Source organism: Neodiprion pinetum, chromosome 4 (genome assembly GCF_021155775.2).
Source record: "Neodiprion pinetum isolate iyNeoPine1 chromosome 4, iyNeoPine1.2, whole genome shotgun sequence".
NCBI classification, from domain to species: domain Eukaryota; kingdom Metazoa; phylum Arthropoda; class Insecta; order Hymenoptera; family Diprionidae; genus Neodiprion; species Neodiprion pinetum.
In genome coordinates, this window is record NC_060235.2 from 16,395,704 (window position 1) to 16,416,113 (window position 20,410).

The 20,410-nt window shown below is 37.1% G+C and overlaps 3 protein-coding genes and 1 pseudogene across 5 annotated transcripts; 1 reads left to right on the forward strand and 3 right to left on the reverse strand.

Moving 5' to 3' along the window:
- The first annotated feature begins 190 nt into the window (after positions 1 to 190).
- LOC124217386 (transmembrane protein 177) lies at positions 191 to 2,293 on the forward strand. Its single transcript, XM_046622877.2, has 2 exons — positions 191 to 528; positions 782 to 2,293. The coding sequence occupies exons 1-2, from the start codon at positions 350 to 352 to the stop codon at positions 1,554 to 1,556; spliced, it is 954 nt and encodes a 317-aa protein (XP_046478833.1). The 5' UTR covers positions 191 to 349; the 3' UTR covers positions 1,557 to 2,293.
- On the reverse strand, positions 1,319 to 8,852 carry LOC124217380 (golgin subfamily A member 4). 3 transcript variants are annotated; one of them, XM_046622841.2, is made up of 9 exons: positions 8,443 to 8,851; positions 8,190 to 8,277; positions 7,963 to 8,120; positions 7,555 to 7,875; positions 3,496 to 7,477; positions 3,100 to 3,416; positions 2,845 to 2,874; positions 2,285 to 2,587; positions 1,319 to 2,208 (listed from the first exon to the last, which is right to left on the reverse strand). In XM_046622841.2, the coding sequence occupies exons 1-9, from the start codon at positions 8,527 to 8,529 to the stop codon at positions 2,185 to 2,187; spliced, it is 5,310 nt and encodes a 1,769-aa protein (XP_046478797.1). In that variant the 5' UTR covers positions 8,530 to 8,851; the 3' UTR covers positions 1,319 to 2,184. The 3 variants fall into 3 exon arrangements, with proteins under 3 accessions (XP_046478797.1, XP_046478798.1, XP_046478800.1); XM_046622842.2 differs by lacking the exon at positions 2,845 to 2,874 and having other exon boundaries at positions 8,443 to 8,852; XM_046622844.2 differs by lacking the exons at positions 8,190 to 8,277; positions 8,443 to 8,851 and having other exon boundaries at positions 7,555 to 7,871; positions 7,963 to 8,099.
- Positions 8,853 to 10,025: 1,173 nt separating this feature from the next.
- Positions 10,026 to 11,780, reverse strand: LOC124217385 (uncharacterized). Its single transcript, XM_046622876.2, has 2 exons — positions 11,381 to 11,780; positions 10,026 to 11,278 (listed from the first exon to the last, which is right to left on the reverse strand). The coding sequence occupies exon 2, from the start codon at positions 11,239 to 11,241 to the stop codon at positions 10,276 to 10,278; it is 966 nt and encodes a 321-aa protein (XP_046478832.1). The 5' UTR covers positions 11,242 to 11,278; positions 11,381 to 11,780; the 3' UTR covers positions 10,026 to 10,275.
- A 2,307-nt stretch (positions 11,781 to 14,087) lies between these two features.
- LOC138190869 (chromosome-associated kinesin KIF4-like) lies at positions 14,088 to 19,677 on the reverse strand (annotated as a pseudogene).
- Between the last annotated feature and the right edge of the window lie 733 nt (positions 19,678 to 20,410).

A 20,410-nucleotide genomic window follows, 5' to 3' on the forward strand; every position in this document is an offset into this window, starting at 1 on the left:
CACTACTCGTATACCAAAAAATTGTACGCGTCTTGTCCCCGTTTTTTAGTTCCTCTACGTCACGCTAGTAGACTTCTGACACGCTCGCTGCCCTCGCTGACCCCGCGCAAGCTTGTCAGACAACTACTAGCGCCACTAGTGGTGGAAATTGGCGGCAGAATCGAGGGACATTTTGCGAACCACTTTTAACAGCGTGTGTCAGGGGGCTGGTCGTGTTGTTGCAGCTCTCGAGAGTTAACTGTTCTCAGTAAAAGACCAAAGTAAAAAAAAATAACATCACTAGCAGACGATTATATTGCTTCATGGTTTAACCTTGGACCGGTTCAACGCTGCATCTCGTTCAAAAACAATGAACGTAAAGTTCAAAGTGGTTAGAAAAATCAACCACTTGGCTTGGTTTGCCACGGAAAGTGGTCGAAAGTTCAGTAAAGGATGCGTTATTACCTTCGGCCTTGGCACATTTGCCGCGAACTATCTACCACATAGTCTGTTCTTGGATACGTACAAAGAAGTCTTTCAGATGTACAGGTACGTACGCCACGAGTTAGGTTATGTTATATTGTAGCCTCACTCCATTATCGGTTTCTTTGCTTCTATCTAATTGTTGACCGACTATTTCGGTAGCAAGTGGCAAACAAACGCTGTTCTCGACAATACTGTAATTAGTAATAGCGTAATTAGTCAGCGTAATGCACGAGTAAAATAATAACCTAATTTAACAAAAGTGCTTGAAAAAATTAACCCTCAGAACTTGAAAGTGAACCAAATGAACAAATTTCAGGAAATCTCGTCCGGTACGGGTAACTGCACAAATAAAAAAACTGTTCAATGCCGTCTTGGACGACCTTGAAGTCCCCGACCACATCCGGGGACTCATAAAGCCGTTCATAGTTAATGGATTTGACTTGATTCACGCTGGATCACCGAATCTGCGCTCAGGAGCTATCGTCGGCGTGCCATTAAGCTTTGACTATGAGGAACTAAAAGATATTGACGACTCGACGTTGGTACTCCAAGACAAACCTGTCGACTGGAAATCTGTAGAGGGTCAAAATTTACTTTCATCTCTGCTGCTGTCGGAAGAAGCAAAGAAATTTGCTATTGCACAGAAAGTTTTAAGGTGTCAATCACACGAAATCTGGGTGAATTGCATTCTACCAATGTTGTGTACTGCATTTGCTTATGCGATCGCGCAGAGGGCCAACGTCATGCTAGACAGTCTTTATCGTCCTCCAATTGTCAGGATTTGCTTGTACTCTTTTGTCGGTATGTTTAGCATCGCTACCTGGGGAGCCTTGAAGGATTTTTCCACCATTCAATATGATAATGAATGCGACGAGGAATTATGTAAATTAGGTAAGGATTACATAAAAGGTGGTCAAGAATATTATTGTAAAATTTTAGAGCGCAATGTTGCACTGAGAAGCTTATTGGGCGATTATGGCACTAAATTGTATTCAGTCAGCGGTAACCAACGATTCTTTTTGAGACAAAAAGGTATGCCGCTTGTTTATAGAAAGCTATATTTTGATGAACAGATGGAAAATCTTAGATAAAAGATGTTTGTAAATAGCAGTAGATTTCTTTAAAATGTTATTAAATTTATTTCCTGTTTAATAAATAATACATTTGTTGCTAGTAGTTGACTAATTGAAAATTCTATATAAAACACTCTATCTGAGTCTATATAATATCTTGGTTTTGATCTTCACACAATATCTACGTGTTATATTTCTTTTAATTTAGAAACTATACATCAGGTATTAACATACATACATGTAAATCTTACATTGGATTGTGTAAATTATTTGTACAAAGCTTTGCATTAGAGTCGCGTATGTATAATTACCTACTATTTGTAAAAGATTTTCCATTACTTCATATATGTTCCTAGTGCCAATTTTAATTGTAGCAGTGATATTAGCGCTGCATCTTATCCTATTATATTTCTCTCTTGTGAATAACTAAACGAACTTATAACTTTAAAATACTCAGCACAGAATTACTGTGTTGTTAATGATCATTGCACAATTCATTATAAACAAATTACGCAAATTCAACCAGCAACAGATTAGTTAGAAGTAAAGATTTCGTAAGGTAGTTGAATAAATAATCACATAATGCACCACTATCTTAAATGCAATCACTCAGCGGGCATTAAGCCGAGATTTTATTTACCTTGAGTTATAACAAACCAAGCGAACCGAGCTGCAAGAAAAAATGAGGAATTTCGAAATGATTATGTGTTAGGAATGATGAATAGGAATTAAATTTCTTTACTTACCAATGTCAATTTGTCTTCTTCCTTTTTAAGTACTTTTGAAGTCTGCTCCTGGTCGAACTTAACAACGGCAGATATCACTCTCGTGAGAACTAGAGTTTCCCTCCCCATCATATACTCGAAAAGAATATTTCTGAGGTATTCGATTTCCGTAGATCCTTCCAAACTGTCATTTCGTATCCTCAACAATTTGCGAAGCTCCGCAAGCTCCCGCTTTTGCGATATTAACGTTTGTTGCAACGAGTGAAGGGATCCCGTATTGGATTGTATGGTAGCCATTGCAACGTGCGACGTGCTCTCCAACTCCTGCGATTTATAGCGATTGAAATTAGTTCTGTATTTCTACAGCATCGGTAGTAATGAATGCTGGTAATGAATTTTTCGTGGCACAGTAAGAACCCAGATATTGCGCAAAATGTAAAAACGTAGGGAACTCAAATATCTAATTTTTGTTTTTCACACTTTCTTCAACACCGTTAGTAATAACAGTACTGTTAAAAATATTAAATGTCAGAGTCATCTTCAGTTGGCAGTAAAATGATATTGAAATAAATTATATGTACCCCTGCAGAAGTATCACAGTTTTCAGCAGCCTGAAAAGAAACGAAGAAACATAGTAAATGAAGGATAGACTTTTGGTGAAACGAAATCAAAATTAAACAAATAGAGTGTGTTGTGTCGATGATGAATTTCCCTGGGTAGAATCAGTTTGTCATCTTAATTATCATTGCTGTGGTTTAAATTAAGTGCTGAAAGTAGCCTTAAGTGAAAGTATTAATTATAATATACCTGCAATTGAAATTTTCAGTTCTTTTTACCTTTCTTTCATTAGACCATTCTTTTGTCAGTTCGTTAACTTCATCCATGTGCTTACTCTCGAGCTGATCGGTCCTTTGTTGTAATACACTTTTCCAATTTCGTTCGATGTTCTGTAGCTCATTAGTGTGCTCCTTCTTAACTTCGTCTATTGTTTGAGTAAGTTCCTCTATCTGGTCCTTGTAAGCCTGGATCGTTTCCTTGTTATCCACAATTAGATTTTCAATTTGTTCAGACTTCGCTGTAAGCTCAACCTGAAAGTCCTTGAGTTGTTCCTTGTATTGTTGAATCAATTCAGATTCATAATTTTGCTGGCGCTCTGGAAAGAGAAAAATGTAATAATGAAAAATTATTTTATAAGTTGAAACAATCAGGCTTTCCAAATCAATGAAATTTACCAAAACGTTTCTCCAATGCCGCTTGAATCTGATCGTCCTTATCGTGTATTTGTGCTTGGAATTCTTTGACCAGTTGTTTTATCCTCATTAACTGTTCTTCTTCATTTGTTTTGAACTTTTCTGACATCATTTCTGTCTGCTGTTTCAATTCGTTGGTTAACATTTGTATTTGGGACTCTTTGGTTTCATACAGTAAGACCGCCTCGTCCACCCGAGTTTGCAGTTTTTTATTTTCATCCTGTAATCTATTGCAATTCATTGTTAAAACTTCATCGGCATTTTTATTTTGGCTAATACTCAACAGTTGTTCCCTCAAATCTTTATTTGCAGTTTCCAGTGCCTCCACTTCTTCTCGTCGACCTATTAATTTGTTCTCAACATCTTTGACCGCTTTCTCTAGTTCGGTAATTGTTTTCAAGTTATTCTCTAAATCCTTCGAATGATCGGCATTTATTTTCTCCAGTTGATTATGTAGCTTTTTGTTTAATGTTTCTAATGCCTGTACTTCTTGCTGTTCCTTGACGAATTTTATTTCAAAGTCATTCACTGTCTTTTCCAGTTCGGATATTTTTAACGTCGTGGTTTCCAAAGTCTTGGAATGATCAGAATTTATTTTCTTTAACTTATCATTTAGTTCGTGGTTCATCATTTTCAATGCTTCAACTTCTAGCTGATATGTGGCAGCCGTATTCTCAAATTCGCTTGCAGCTTTCTCTAGCTTGATATTTTTTTCTGTTTCATTTTTCAAAATCTTAGAATGATTGGCATTTATTTTTATCAATTGATCCGTAAGATCTTCATTGATAATTTTGAACGCTTCAACTTCTTTTTGATGTTCGATGAACTTGTTTTCAAAATCCTTAGCCCTATTTTCTAATTCACTAATTGTTTTCGATTTATCTTCCAAGCTCTTTAGTTGATCGGAGTTTATTGTTTCCAGTTTACACAGCAGCTCTGCGTTTTTGCTTTCCGTTGAATCCAACTCTGCATCTTTTTGATTTAGTGAGGATTGTAAATTTTCGACCTGTGAATTTAACTTTTCATTCTCTTTTAATAAATCTTGGACCTCCTTCGAAGTTTCATCTTTTGCTTTGTGTGAAATCTCCAATTCTCTATGCAATTGCTGGTTCTCTGACTTGCAAATCTCCCGTTCAGATATGCTAGATTTTAAGTTTTCAATTTGGATGTTCAAATTCCGGTTTTCCACCTCAAAATCTGATAACCTTTTCATCTGTCCATTCAGTTGTGCAATTTCTTTCTGGAGTTCGACATTTTCTGTTTTTACAACATTGAGTATTTGAATTTGTGAGTTATAATTTTCTATTACCTTCTCTAGTTCAACGTTTGCTCGTCGTAGATTTTCAAACTCATGTAATTGGGACTGTAAATCTTTTACTTGAGAAGTCAACAATTTATTACTTGTGTCAAGTTCGCCTTTCAGAGCTGCCTGTGAATTTTCTTTTAATTGAAGTGCAGCAACTGTATTACATAATTCCGCATTCTGTAACTGAGTGTTTTGAATTTTTGATTTAGCATCTTGTAATTCTATCTGTAACAGCAATTTACTTTCATTGATATTATGCATCTCTGAATCAAGTTTTTCTTGTAGGCATTTGAGATCATTCTCTAATTTTGAAATGTTAACTTGCAACTCGTCATTTTGCTGCTTCAATTTATTTTCGGAGAGTTCCAATCTAGAGATTGTTTTTAATAAATTGTTTTGTTCCTCTTTTAATTCTTTGTTCTGTTCAGTTAGTTCCATGTAGTTTATTTTCAATGTTTCCAATTCCTGCTGCTGAGTGGCATTAGCACTTCTAAGAATCGAGATTTCTTCATTTTGGCTATTCAATTGATCAATTTCTTTGACCAATTCTACTTTATCTCTAGTCAAGGCTGCAATTTCGTCTGTTTTCATAATCACAGATTCGGTTTTCGTTTCCTCAGACGATTCTAAATCTATTAGCAATCTTTCGTATTTCAATTTAAGCTCTTCAAATTCCTTGGTTTTTGCATCAATAATGTTATTCTTGCACGATTCAATTTCGTTAAATTTAGTAACCATGTCTTGTCTAACTTTAACAGTTTCATCCAGCTGTCTCAGTATCTCTGTGTCCCTTTCTCGAAGGGCCTCAATCTCATCGCACTGCATTTTGTGCTTTTCATTCAAGTTTTTTAGTTCCAGAACCTGTTTTACAGATGTCTCGTTGGCCTCTTTGAACTCTGAATTTCGAACCTCTAATTTATCGCTTAAATCGCGGAAGTTATCTTTTTGCTTTCTCAATTCTTCGTGCAACTTTTCAAGCTGCCGAGTCTGCTCTGTAAATTTACTCGTCAGATTTGTTATTGTACTCTCATAGACTTCGCAGTTTTTAGAGAAATTTTCCACGCCTAGATCCAAGTTTTTTACATGTGTGGACTTTAATACTTCCATGTTATTCAAAGCTGCAGCTAATTCATTTTTCATATCAACCAATTGCTGTTTCAAAGCTGTGTTGTCTTGAGTCAGAGCATCGTAATTATTTAATTTTTCCTTTAATAAAGCAACTTCATTGGAAAAGTGCTCATTATTATTCGCAGTATTGTTACTAAACGGCATTTTACTCCTCAAACTTTCCATTTCTTGTTGCATTTTGTCTTGAGCTTCTTGTAGCTCTGCGATATCTCGCATTTTGAAATTAAGTTCATCAATTTCGGAGATAAGTTTAATATTTTTCGAATTTACACCATCAAAATCATTTACTTTGGTCAACATTTCCTCATTCTGCTCCATCAGCTGCTCGCACTTTTTTCTCAGCGCGTTATTGTCGTTTATAATCGTTTTCAGTTCTACACTCGATGCTGTATCATACTCTTCTTGCAAAGCTTTTGTCTCCTCTTTTTTTGCAGCTGTGTGAGCAGATTGATATATTTTTGAAAATTCTTTGCTGACTGAGTGTATCATCGTTTCTTGTTCAGAATAATTCTTTTGTGCTTCAACCTTTATGGAGTTGCAATCTTGCTTTAGTTTACAAAGAGTTTTTTTATAATGCAATATATTGGCAATCAGGCATTCTTTTTCTTTCTTAACTTGCTCCCCATCCATTGTCACCTCTCGAAGCATTTCTTTCAGATCATTTATTGTTGATTTACACGATTTCAGTTCTGTTGTTAGTCCCAAAAGTTGTGCATTTTGAATTTCAATGTCGTCGCTTGATCTACTAATCTCCTCAGTTTCATTTACACCTTGTCGAACAGGGGTTGAATTCTCTATAATAGGATTCATTTCCTTGTCATGTTTAGACCTCATTTCTTGCTCAGCCCCCCTGAACTTTTGCTTAACATCTTGCTGTACAAGTTTTACAGCATCAGATTTACTCGTGAATAAATCTTTGAGCTGAGTTAATTTCTTATCAGGTTCCACATTTCGATCATTTATAACTGCGCCAAACTGTCTGAATTCGCGATCATAATTGACAACGGCTTCGGCAAGAATATCTTTGTACTCTGTGATCTTTTTCAATTCTTGTTCCAACCGTTTATTCTGCTCTTCCTTTACTTCGAGTTCCCTGTGTATAAATAACTTATTTTCAGCCAAAGAAAGAGCTGAATCTTCTTCCCGTTTCTTAAGCACTTCGATCTGTTCATTCAGCGACAATATCTCGTGTTTAGCCTTGTATATTTCGCTTTCAAGCATATCCCTTCGTTCCTCATTGGTATTTCTCAATATGTTCAAATCCCTTTCCAATATATCTCGATTTTCCGTCAGCTGAGCAATTTTCTCTTTGTTTCTTTTGAGAGACTCGTTGCACTTGGCAAGTAGGGTTTCAAATTTCTTTATCCTCTCTTTTAACGATGCATTCTCAGATATCAAACTATCATTTGCATTTGTTGGCATAGTTATTGATTCAGTAAGGAGATCAAAGTTACTTTTTTCACTGTGCATTTCAGCTTCTGAAGTTGATAAAGATTCACCGCTTGTTTCGTTGCTCTGCAACAGTTTAATCTGGCAGGAAATAAAATTAGATTAAATTCACATGGTATTTCAAATCACATGTTTCGTAATGACAAACATTTACCCACTTTTGTGTTCAGGGTGTTTATGAGATGATCCTTTTCTTCTATATCGTTTCTCAAAGCTTCTTCCAGGTGCGCTTTGGCCTCCTGTTCAAGCTGGCATTGTTCCTTGAGATTAGCTATTCGCCTCAATGCTTTATCCTGTGTCTCTACTAGAACTGATTTCATCTTCATATTCTCTTTGTACAGCTCTCGATAGACTGCACGATATTTTGTGTATTTGGTCCTCAGTTTGTTGTATTTGGCAAATACTTGTTCTTTCACCATGAGGTCACTCAGTGGTGACGAACCGTCCTCAAATTCGCTCGCTGACTGTTCCATGTCTGACTGAATATATTGTTGATATGTAAACCAAGTATTGGACATAGAAGCATAGAGTAGAAACTGGTGAAATAATAATATAATAATTTTTACCTGTAGGTGATACAAGTTTCCTGGGCTTTCATACGTGGGGAAAAAATTCTCACTAGTTACACTACTGAAGGATGATCGCCGCGAGCGTTCCATCGAATTTGAAGACTGTAAATCTATGCTTTGAAATTGACTTGTCGCCAAATTGTTAGGGACCGTTTCTGCAATATGTGATAAACAAAATCAATTTTCAACCGTTATCTTTCATCAGAAATGTCCAAACTGCTTACCAGCTTCTTTTGCGGTTAAATTCAGGTCATCAACCGATGTTGGTAGGTCTTGAATGAGATTGTTGGAGGCGGCTGGAGAAATAACGGCCTGTTAAAAAATTGGAGACATGCGTGTAAATTAAATCAATCTTAAATTATGGTGAAATTAGTACACCGAGAGGAGATAGAATAATTGAAAACTAACGGTGATGGTAATATTGTTTTAACGTGAGCTGTTTAAAATTTCAAAAGATTAGAAAAGATGATATTGAACCTGGGCGAGTTGTTGCATGCCAGCTTGCAGCCGGGACGGAGATTGTTTCATTTCTTCGGCCAATTTGTCCTTAAATTTTTTGAACATTATTATTGAAATATCAGATTTTTTCCGATAAACCCTGACAATAATAATTCGGGTCGTGTATTAACCCTGCACTGGAATGTTTACGTGGAATGAGATCACTGCTCACTTATGCCCCGTTCACATGCCGACGACTGTCACACGCGCTCCAATTGCACCCATTTTTCCAACAAACACCCATCGTGCGTCTTGTCCAGTTTCAACAAAATTGGATAATGATAAAAACAGCCCTAATAGAGCGAAAAATCGACAAACTTATTGTTTTCGCCTATAATTTTTAAATTATCATTGACAATCTTGATTATTAGCCACTGACCACGTGTAAAAGTCAACTGTTGAGTGGATAATAGATAGATTCTAGATTAGGTTGCGGTAATTCCGGTAATTCGTGGGCACGGTCTTAAGCCCGCTGCACACGGGGCTTGTTTTGCTGATAGATCGCATGCGGGGTACTAGGATGGCTGCTCTGCTGGGAGCGCTGCTAGAAAGTGGCGCCTCTGATGGCTCTGAAGCGTGGTCGCGTGCTGGATTTCGGTGATAGAACGTGTGCTATTTTTCGTGATGGTTTTCTTGCGCGTAGCAAAATACTATTTTTAAAAACCTGATAAAAAAACGACGAACGAGAAATTTTTATTTTCCACGTGTTCCTTTTCAAAATTCAAAAGTCAAAAAAAACACCCTATCGTGCCTTTATCTCCGTAGAAAAGCAAAAAAAACTTTTAAGCAGCCTGAAGGGAATGATAAATGAGAAATTTCCATTTTTCATGTGTTCCTTAAATTTTCAATTTTCAAAAATCGACAAACAAACCAGAAAAAAATGATGAACGAAGGAAATTTTTGTTTTCCACGTTTTCCTTAAATTTTCAAAATTCAAAAATCGAAAAAAAACAATCATGACAATTTCTTCGATGTAAAATCTTGTTCGATCGAGGGGGAATAAATTCTGGTTAGAAAGTGACAGAAAAAGAGTACACCAACCTGTTTTGACATCACCGACAACCAAAAAATCTTGATTTTCATTTTCTTTTATAAATTTCCATTCCATAAGTCTCCTGTTTGTTTTTTCATTTCGTTATTTATGTTTAATATTTCACGTCATTCTTTATGTATAATTGTAAGCATTAAAAATTACTCCAATTGCTAAAATTAAGGTCAATGCGAAGCGGCAAGATCGATGAAGGAACAAAAATTAACTACAGTTCACAGTTCTCAGGAACTATGGATTTTTCTCGGTCGAACTTTTTTCTGTGACACCAGCTTCGATAATCGTTGAGAAAAAGTCGTAAAAAAATATAATCGTTCTCTTCGTCGCTTGCACTTCGAACGACACTCTGGCCATTCACACTCTCCGGAATTTCTCGAAATTTCCAGAAGTCCTCGGCGAATATCCAAAAACTCGAGAATCTGTGTAATTTTGGAGGGATTCTTTTTTCAATTGTCGATGCTGCTTAGTCAAAGAGATATTTTCAAAAGTCTTTCGTACACAAACAAAATTCGAATACTATAAAACCAGTAATGGCATTTATTTATTTCTGTATAAACATTGTACAAATACTGTCAAATACAAATACAAGCCGCGGCCGCAGTGCTAGTAAATAAATTAATAAATGAATAAATACTATGAACTTGCTCGTAGAGCAACGACTAATAGTTACCTCGTTCAATAGCGGTATATTGAAATGGCACTATGCCTGTAGTATTAAAGTATTCACAAAATTTATCTCGTATCTCTAGAACTTCATTACTGCTTCAGTTATTTCTCAGATATAGGGAGGCATTCTGCCCTTCGGATAATTGTACTGCATTACAATTACTATCAACTCGGGTTGAGATTCTGTAATTATGCGGTACGTACCATTGACTGGAATCATTGTTAGATTTATTGATTAAATAATTATGTAAAAGCACACACGCGTAAGTTATTCTCTCTACTTTTTGAACGGAGAGAGATATCGTAGAAAGTAAAACGCGCCATCTGTTTGCCAGTATGCCAAAAGCGTTTTCAACAGTTCTGCGAGCACGGCTCAATCTGTAGTTGAATATTCTTTTGTCAAGCGTCAAGTTTCTATCCGGATACGGCTTTAACAAATTAGGTTTCAAGGCAAATGCGTCGTTACCGACAATCACGTACGGTAATTTGTAACAAAAGCCTGGAATTTCACATGGAGCAGATAAGTTCAACGTTCCATCGTTGATCTTAGTCCATAATGGGCTCTCACGCAAAACAGCAGAATCGTGCATACGTCCATTTCTTCCGACGTCAACGAACAAAAATCTGTATTCAGCATCGACAAGACCCAGAAGCACAATGCTGTCTTTTCCCTTATAATTACGGTAAATCGATCCGTCACTTCGAGGGGGACGAAAATTGATGTGTTTCCCATCCAGCGCACCGATGCAATGAGGAAAATTCCATAAAGTATCGAATTTGTGAGCGATAACCTGCCATTCCTCCAGCGATGATGGGAAATTCCATACTTTTGAGTCGAGTACTTCTACTATTGCTCTTAAAGTTTCGTCAATCACTTTTGAAATTGTGTTCGCGGCTATGCGAGTGGAGTAGCTCAAATCTTGAAAGGTATTGCCCGTTGCTAAATATCGAAGAGTCACAGTGAGTCTGTCCCTCGGTGATATAGCTTGACGCATAACGGTATCCTGTTTTTTTATGGCCGGAGTCAGAAGTGTCAACAACTCATTCCAGTCATCTTCCATCATTCAAGTATAATTGGTGAAACTGGCTGGATCTTCAGGGCTAAACAAAAATTTAGTATAAATATGCATTGAAAAGTCAAGTATAAAATTGAAAATCCAAAAAAGTAATAATAAATAAAATGAAAATCATATGGTTACATACCCGAGCTCACGAAATACCATATTTAGAACATTCTGTCCTCTATCACGCCGTAACAGCCACTCGCGACTCCACAATTTACTTTTTCGTTGTTTCAGTAGATGTCTACGTTTAAAAGCAGTTGCTACAGCTGACACGATAAATGCTTTCCTACGTCGAATTATTTCAGCCGCAATAGTTTGTTGCACTCGAGCGTCCATGGTACTGTTGAGGTTAGAAATGCTAGGACTACGTATTCGCCTATACTTTCTCTCTATGCTCCCTGCACGCCAGCACGCCTAGCGACAAGCATCGTGTGAAGCCAACCCAACGAGGGTGCCATCGTTGCACCCAGCGCCACAGCCAACTTGGAACCCAGCGGTAAAATCTAGCAAGCAATCCAGCAGCAAAACAAGCGTCGTGTGCGGGGGGCTTTACATACAGGTCTTGCAACGAACTGAAATTTGAGTGGTGGGGGTAGCCGCGTTATTGTCCAGATTTTTTTTGCAACTACTGGCCACTACGCAGCGCTGTCAGTTATTCATAGACATATGAGTGACATTACAACGTAAGGTTACTGTGTATGAGCATAGACCACGGTTTTACATACAGGTCTGGCAACAAAGCCAATTTTCTACAGAGCGGCGTGGTTCTCTTGCTGTCCGTGGTTTTTAGTGTTTGAAATAGCCATGTCGCAGCGCTGCTATCTAGGCAGAGATGAGTAGGGAGATCTCCAACGCTCGGCTTTTCGTGATACCAGCTAGGTTGGAGCGTCGACGTGACACCTAGGAGGCCATGCACCGAAGGTGGCCCACAATCGTGCATATATAGATATACTCGGTCGCTCGAGCAAGCGGTTGCCAATCGCATCCTTGTCCCCGCTCGCACAAATGTTTCCAGGAATGCAAGAATTGGGATTTTTTTGTTTCAATTATGAATGTCAGCGAATAAAAGTATCTCCAGATTTGATAAATTTTGGATTCAATTAGCGGACGTTGAACCAAAATAATTAACCATTCCCAGCCCGAATACTTTTTTTTTTTTTTTAATAAATATTATTTTTTTATTGATATGAAAATATGTGACGCCTGGTGTTCTCGAATATTTGTACACGCAGTCTATGGAAAAATATACGAAGCCAGCTCGATAACATTTATGCAAAATGTGCAATGGGCAAGTGGTTGGAGGAAATTTTTTTTTTCTCGAACTGAATCTTCCAGAGAACCATCAGCGAATTCCAAGCAAGCTCCATACACATACCGAGCAAACGCGCGATCACGGACGTAGCTGTGGTGTGGCTGAGTGGATACCACATGAGGATGAATTTTCAATCACAGGTTTTTGCGCGAAGTTTTCCTGTATTTAAGTTAATTACTGCTGCCTTTGCTATAATACTGCATTCAAGTCTTAAACAAAACACTAAAAAATTGGTTAACCAATTAATGTAAAACAAAATGTTAGATTGAGCTTAAAATTTAAGCCGGAGTTACATAAACTAAGATAATTACAAGTGCAACATTGTAAATATTGTACATTTATTGTTCATCCAAATAAATATGGTTTCCTCCTCAAAGAAAAAAAAAACATGAGGATGGAGTGATGCGGGACACGGGTTCGATCGCAGTTCACTCTTTTTATTTATTTTTTTTTTTTTAAATTCAATCCCGGCTTTTGTTTTTGTATTTTCGGAGAGGAAAAACAAATGAAAGAAAGAAAATTTCCAGAGCCGGTCGATTTTTTCCTTCTTTCCTTTCGCTTTTTTTTTTTTACTGAACCCACCCTTTTTGTAGTGGGGGTAACCCAGAAGAGAACAAATAATTGAAACAATAAAATTCCGAGAGCGAATCGATTTGTTCCCCGTTTTTGGCGCCTCTTTTTTGATAAGGAAAAGTCTTGACAGTAATGTAAAATAGAGATTACTAAACACAAATGTATTGTTTTTTAATAACACCGGCCCACAAACAAAAAAGTGGTCTGTACTTTTGACCGGACCTACCTATCTTTATGTATTTTGACGCGCTCAATCCGAATCTGAAGTCAGTTTTGCCCGTACACCCTCAAAATTTTGAGTAAATTGCAAAAAACCATAAAAATCGCCAAAAATTAGCATTTTTGGTAAGAAAAAAATTTATGGAAGTATAGACCAAGTATGATTTTTATGCATTTTGGTCCGCTAAACCCAAATCTGAAGTTTATTCAACCATAAGCCTTTTAAAATTTAGTTCGGCCGGTGTTATTAAAAAACAATACATTTGTTTTTAGTAATCTCTATTTTCCAATACTGTCAAAACTTTTCCTTATTAAAAAAAAAAAACGCCCATTTTATATCAGTCTTGACGAGCATTTCTTAAGAAGTTTGAGAGATGCGAGATCGGAACGACAAAATTATTTCAGTAGCAACAATGTATGGACCCCTCTCCTTTTCTGATATTGGCAGCCAGTTAAGAGGCTTCACAGTGTTCAGTTTAGTGCCAGCAGCTCTCGAGGTAGCAAGATGGTAAGTGAATTACATAATTATTTTACATGTATGGAAAAACCGGCAGGTTTGACGATCGTCTATTTACTTTATAGATTAAGAAGAGAAAAAAAGGGAAGGACCTGTAGTCGTATTTTATACTTTATTTAATTTTCCTTGAATTGTCAGACGTTTTTATTTTTGATTGTATATGAAGAAGATGTGTGGGGAATTCCATTCTAGTGCCCAAGAATATAGTACACATTTTCGATCATTTTTTCTTTTTTTTTTGGAAAACATTTTCCTCAATTTCCAAATTTCCCTAATTTTTTGGTATTCAAATCGATTCTTAACAATTTTGCGCACAGGTGGGATTTCTTTAATTATTTTTTCCCTAATCCTGAGGATATTTCCTATCTGAGACCACTGTCAATAGGCGAGATTCCGGATATCATAAAATTACCTTTTTTTCTAATTAAAAAGAAAATCACATAAGGCCACTAAGAACTAGAAATGAAAATCTGAAAAAATTAGAGATGTTTTTTTATATTCTAAGCCATTAACGTAAATAATCCGTTTAACGACCATCCTAATAGATATACATTGTATATAGGGCATTCCGCGTCAAATTTGCAACCCATGTACCTCACCCTCTTCGATTTTGATAATTCTTTAGTATGATGTTAAAACCACGGTTTCAATCGACTTGAAACAGTGTCGGAATTTTTCGCAGATTTCTTTAGTCACCACTGAAATAGAAAAAAATTGTAAAACCAATTCCGAAAAAGCTTCTTTTAAAATTCTGAAGAAATTCACATTAATTTTATAATTAAGAATATTATTTGTAAGCACGACACGATAACGGGATCTCAACATCTACTACTTTTCTAGCAAGTTTTTAGTTTTCTTGGATCTATGGATAACTTAAAAAAAAAGAATGAAATGGTATGAACTGTATTCAGGCCTTCTGGCATTCCTCTGAATTTCAGAAAAATTGAAATCCATTAATAATAGAGAAATTTATGACCGAACAAATAAATAGAAACTCCAATTCCGGCATGAGAAAAAAAAACTTGCTAGAAAAGTAGTAGATGTTGAGATCACGTTATCGTGTCGTGCTTACAAATAATATTCTTAATTATAAAATTAATGTGAATTTCTTCAGAATTTTAAAAGAAGCTTTTTCGGAATTGGTTTTACAATTTTTTTCTATTTCAGTGGTGACTAAAGAAATCTGCGAAAAATTCCGACACTGTTTCAAGTCGATTGAAACCGTGGTTTTAACATCATACTAAAGAATTATCAAAATCGAAGAGGGTGAGGTACATGGGTTGCAAATTTGACGCGGAATGCCCTATATACAATGTATATCTATTAGGATGGTCGTTAAACGGATTATTTACGTTAATGGCTTAGAATATAAAAAAACATCTCTAATTTTTTCAGATTTTCATTTCTAGTTCTTAGTGGCCTTATGTGATTTTCTTTTTAATTAGAAAAAAAGGTAATTTTATGATATCCGGAATCTCGCCTATTGACAGTGGTCTCAGATAGGAAATATCCTCAGGATTAGGGAAAAAATAATTAAAGAAATCCCACCTGTGCGCAAAATTGTTAAGAATCGATTTGAATACCAAAAAATTAGGGAAATTTGGAAATTGAGGAAAATGTTTTCCAAAAAAAAAAGAAAAAATGATCGAAAATGTGTACTATATTCTTGGGCACTAGAATGGAATTCCCCACACATCTTCTTCATATACAATCAAAAATAAAAACGTCTGACAATTCAAGGAAAATTAAATAAAGTATAAAATACGACTACAGGTCCTTCCCTTTTTTTCTCTTCTTAATCTATAAAGTAAATAGACGATCGTCAAACCTGCCGGTTTTTCCATACATGTAAAATAATTATGTAATTCACTTACCATCTTGCTACCTCGAGAGCTGCTGGCACTAAACTGAACACTGTGAAGCCTCTTAACTGGCTGCCAATATCAGAAAAGGAGAGGGGTCCATACATTGTTGCTACTGAAATAATTTTGTCGTTCCGATCTCGCATCTCTCAAACTTCTTAAGAAATGCTCGTCAAGACTGATATAAAATGGGCGTTTTTTTTTTTTAATAAGGAAAAGTTTTGACAGTATTGGAAAATAGAGATTACTAAAAACAAATGTATTGTTTTTTAATAACACCGGCCGAACTAAATTTTAAAAGGCTTATGGTTGAATAAACTTCAGATTTGGGTTTAGCGGACCAAAATGCATAAAAATCATACTTGGTCTATACTTCCATAAATTTTTTTCTTACCAAAAATGCTAATTTTTGGCGATTTTTATGGTTTTTTGCAATTTACTCAAAATTTTGAGGGTGTACGGGCAAAACTGACTTCAGATTCGGATTGAGCGCGTCAAAATACATAAAGATAGGTAGGTCCGGTCAAAAGTACAGACCACTTTTTTGTTTGTGGGCCGGTGTTATTAAAAAACAATACATTTGTGTTTAGTAATCTCTATTTTACATTACTGTCAAGACTTTTCCTTATCAAAAAAGAGGCGCCAAAAACGGGGAACAAATCGATTCGCTCTCGGAATTTTATTGTTTCAATTATTTGTTCTCTTCTGGGTTACCCCCACTACAAAAAGGGTGGGTTCAGTAAAAAAAAAAAAGCGAAAGGAAAGAAGGAAAAAATCGACCGGCTCTGGAAATTTTCTTTCTTTCATTTGTTTTTCCTCTCCGAAAATACAAAAACAAAAGCCGGGATTGAATTTAAAAAAAAAAAAATAAATAAAAAGAGTGAACTGCGATCGAACCCGTGTCCCGCATCACTCCATCCTCATGTTTTTTTTTTCTTTGAGGAGGAAACCATATTTATTTGGATGAACAATAAATGTACAATATTTACAATGTTGCACTTGTAATTATCTTAGTTTATGTAACTCCGGCTTAAATTTTAAGCTCAATCTAACATTTTGTTTTACATTAATTGGTTAACCAATTTTTTAGTGTTTTGTTTAAGACTTGAATGCAGTATTATAGCAAAGGCAGCAGTAATTAACTTAAATACAGGAAAACTTCGCGCAAAAACCTGTGATTGAAAATTCATCCTCATGTGGTATCCACTCAGCCACACCACAGCTACGTCCGTGATCGCGCGTTTGCTCGGTATGTGTATGGAGCTTGCTTGGAATTCGCTGATGGTTCTCTGGAAGATTCAGTTCGAGAAAAAAAAAATTTCCTCCAACCACTTGCCCATTGCACATTTTGCATAAATGTTATCGAGCTGGCTTCGTATATTTTTCCATAGACTGCGTGTACAAATATTCGAGAACACCAGGCGTCACATATTTTCATATCAATAAAAAAATAATATTTATTAAAAAAAAAAAAAAAGTATTCGGGCTGGGAATGGTTAATTATTTTGGTTCAACGTCCGCTAATTGAATCCAAAATTTATCAAATCTGGAGATACTTTTATTCGCTGACATTCATAATTGAAACAAAAAAATCCCAATTCTTGCATTCCTGGAAACATTTGTGCGAGCGGGGACAAGGATGCGATTGGCAACCGCTTGCTCGAGCGACCGAGTATATCTATATATGCACGATTGTGGGCCACCTTCGGTGCATGGCCTCCTAGGTGTCACGTCGACGCTCCAACCTAGCTGGTATCACGAAAAGCCGAGCGTTGGAGATCTCCCTACACATCTCTGATCTAGGGATGTACGTGGGGTAGGGATGGTAGGGATGAAAATATGCCAATAATAATATTATTATTACGTTGGCGCTGCATTGCGCACGCGTGATTATCCATCCCTCGATCACAACGCTGACCTGGCGGCCACAAAGTGAAATAAACAATCAGCCGTGAAATGAACCAACCCCACTACCTTCGTTGCCAGACCTGTATGTAAGGACTATGAATACGGGTGTTACTCTAGTCTTCATGGGTTAGGGTTCCGTCAAATAATAATAATACGCTTATGAATGACTCGTAGCGTTGCTCTTGTGGCCATAAGTTGTACTTTTGTTTCGGACGTCAACCAGCTCCCTGCAACTCCTTGTTTCAGAAAACGAGTCTATGTTGTCACACTCGGTAGAGAGCGTTAGTAGTACAGTTGCGCGGTTTGCGCGATGAGTTCCGTATAGTTAGCAGATAAATATAACAATTATTATTTTTTATTGTTGTTATATTTAGGGAATTATTTACGCAATTTAATGCCACTATTATTATAATTTATGACATTATATTTTGTTAATAACAAATAAAAATCTGTTCAGCATATAGTGAGCAGAAAATGATTGGATATTCAATTTTTTTCCCCCGAATCAACTGGAAATCATTTGGGAAACGCGTATATAAGGTTGAAATAATTTGCGAAATAATTGTTTTATCACAAAAACACGATAAATAAGTCAATCAATTTTTCTGGTATACCCAATCTCTCAGTCGATATCGCATACCCGATGCGCGCAATATTGTGGGGTGTGATTTGGCTATGTTGACGCCGCTCCGTGAACGGCGTGAACCCAGCGGTTCTCAGTATTCTCACTCTCGGCTTTCGGGACGTACGGACGTATCAGCCATAACCTGTTCGTGTCAATTGATGGTAGTTTGTTATTTATTTATTTTTGATTCAGGATTTGTCTAATAGTTCGCTAATCGCCTCTCGAACTTGAAGCACGCCAGCGACAAGTACGACAAGTTTCTGTACATTCCACGTTTCTCGTTTAAATCGATGATTGAAGAGAGCTCAGGCAAATGTGTATTTGTTTTTCTCGCGTCGTGTCACCATCGAAGATTTATTGTTCGTTGAAAAATCGATGTAGGGCACGAGGCAGTCGGAAAGGATGGAAAAAGATGCGAATGTTTCGGTGCACCGTTGGCTCGGAACTGTTTGCTCAAAGACGAGCCACGGCGAATTATATAGTTTCGCAGTGTCTTTACGTATGGTTTTCAGAAAGATGGTCGAGCAGGAGAGAAAAAGAAAAGAGAACCGACGAAAAACGTAACCGAAGCGTTAAATCTATGCTGGGCCTCGTTGCAAGCCTTTTGCTGCTCCACAAAAAATAATAATAACGTGTCAAGAAATAGGAAAAATGAGGCTCCCTCCCTGGCCAAGGAGAGCCAAACGAAGTTCTTGAATCACTCCGTTCAACCGATTGATTTCAGCTGCTTTGGGGTCTTGATTGACAATTGGCTTGTTCTTTATTCTTCTCGCACGATCCGCAAGTCATGGAATTACCGCCCAGAGAATCTTGGAGAAGTCTTGTTAACTTACTGTCACGATATCCTATGTAAGAGGCAGGTCCACCGTCTCCCAATTGTGAAATTACGTTGCCCAGTGCTAGGAGCCCCTTATTGATATTCACACCTTCTTTGAACCGTTCCCCCATAGCCTGCGTCTTTTTACTACCTACGTTCTGAACCAGCCAAATCAACCAAATGAAACTTAGTTCTGTATAGTTAGCAGTCCCGAGCCAACGGTGCACCGAAACATTCGCATCTTTTTCCATCCTTTCCGACTGCCTCGTGCCCTGCATCGATTTTTCAACGAACAATAAATCTTCGATGGTGACACGACGCGAGAAAAACAAATACACATTTGCCTGAGCTCTCTTCAATCATCGATTTAAACGAGAAACGTGGAATGTACAGAAACTTGTCGTACTTGTCGCTGGCGTGCTTCAAGTTCGAGAGGCGATTAGCGAACTATTAGACAAATCCTAAATCAAAAATAAATAAATAACAAACTACCATCAATTGACACGAACAGGTTATGGCTGATACGTCCGTACGTCCCGAAAGCCGAGAGTGAGAATACTGAGAACCGCTGGGTTCACGCCGTTCACGGAGCGGCGTCAACATAGCCAAATCACACCCCACAATATTGCGCGCATCGGGTATGCGATATCGACTGAGAGATTGGGTATACCAGAAAAATTGATTGACTTATTTATCGTGTTTTTGTGATAAAACAATTATTTCGCAAATTATTTCAACCTTATATACGCGTTTCCCAAATGATTTCCAGTTGATTCGGGGGAAAAAAATTGAATATCCAATCATTTTCTGCTCACTATATGCTGAACAGATTTTTATTTGTTATTAACAAAATATAATGTCATAAATTATAATAATAGTGGCATTAAATTGCGTAAATAATTCCCTAAATATAACAACAATAAAAAATAATAATTGTTATATTTATCTGCTAACTATACGGAACTTGCGCGATGACTTTTACGGCCTTTACAGAGTGCAACCCGTGCAACTGCACTACTAGCGCCCTCAATAAGAACTAAAATTATGTGACATACTAGGTTACTCTTTTTACTTTTTCGCTCAATCTAGTTGCAGGGGGCAGCCCCTTGACACTCGCCACTGCTCGCATACTAAGAAATTATACGCGCTTAGTGGTCTTGTCCCCGTTTTTTAGTTCCTCTACATGGCGCTAGTAGACTTCTGACACGCTCGCTGCCCTCGCTGACCGCGCGCAAGCTTGTCAGACAACTACTAGCGTCACTAGTGGTGGAAATTGGCGGCAGAATCGAGGGACATTTTGCGAACCACCTTTAGCAGCGGGTGTCAGGGGGCTGCC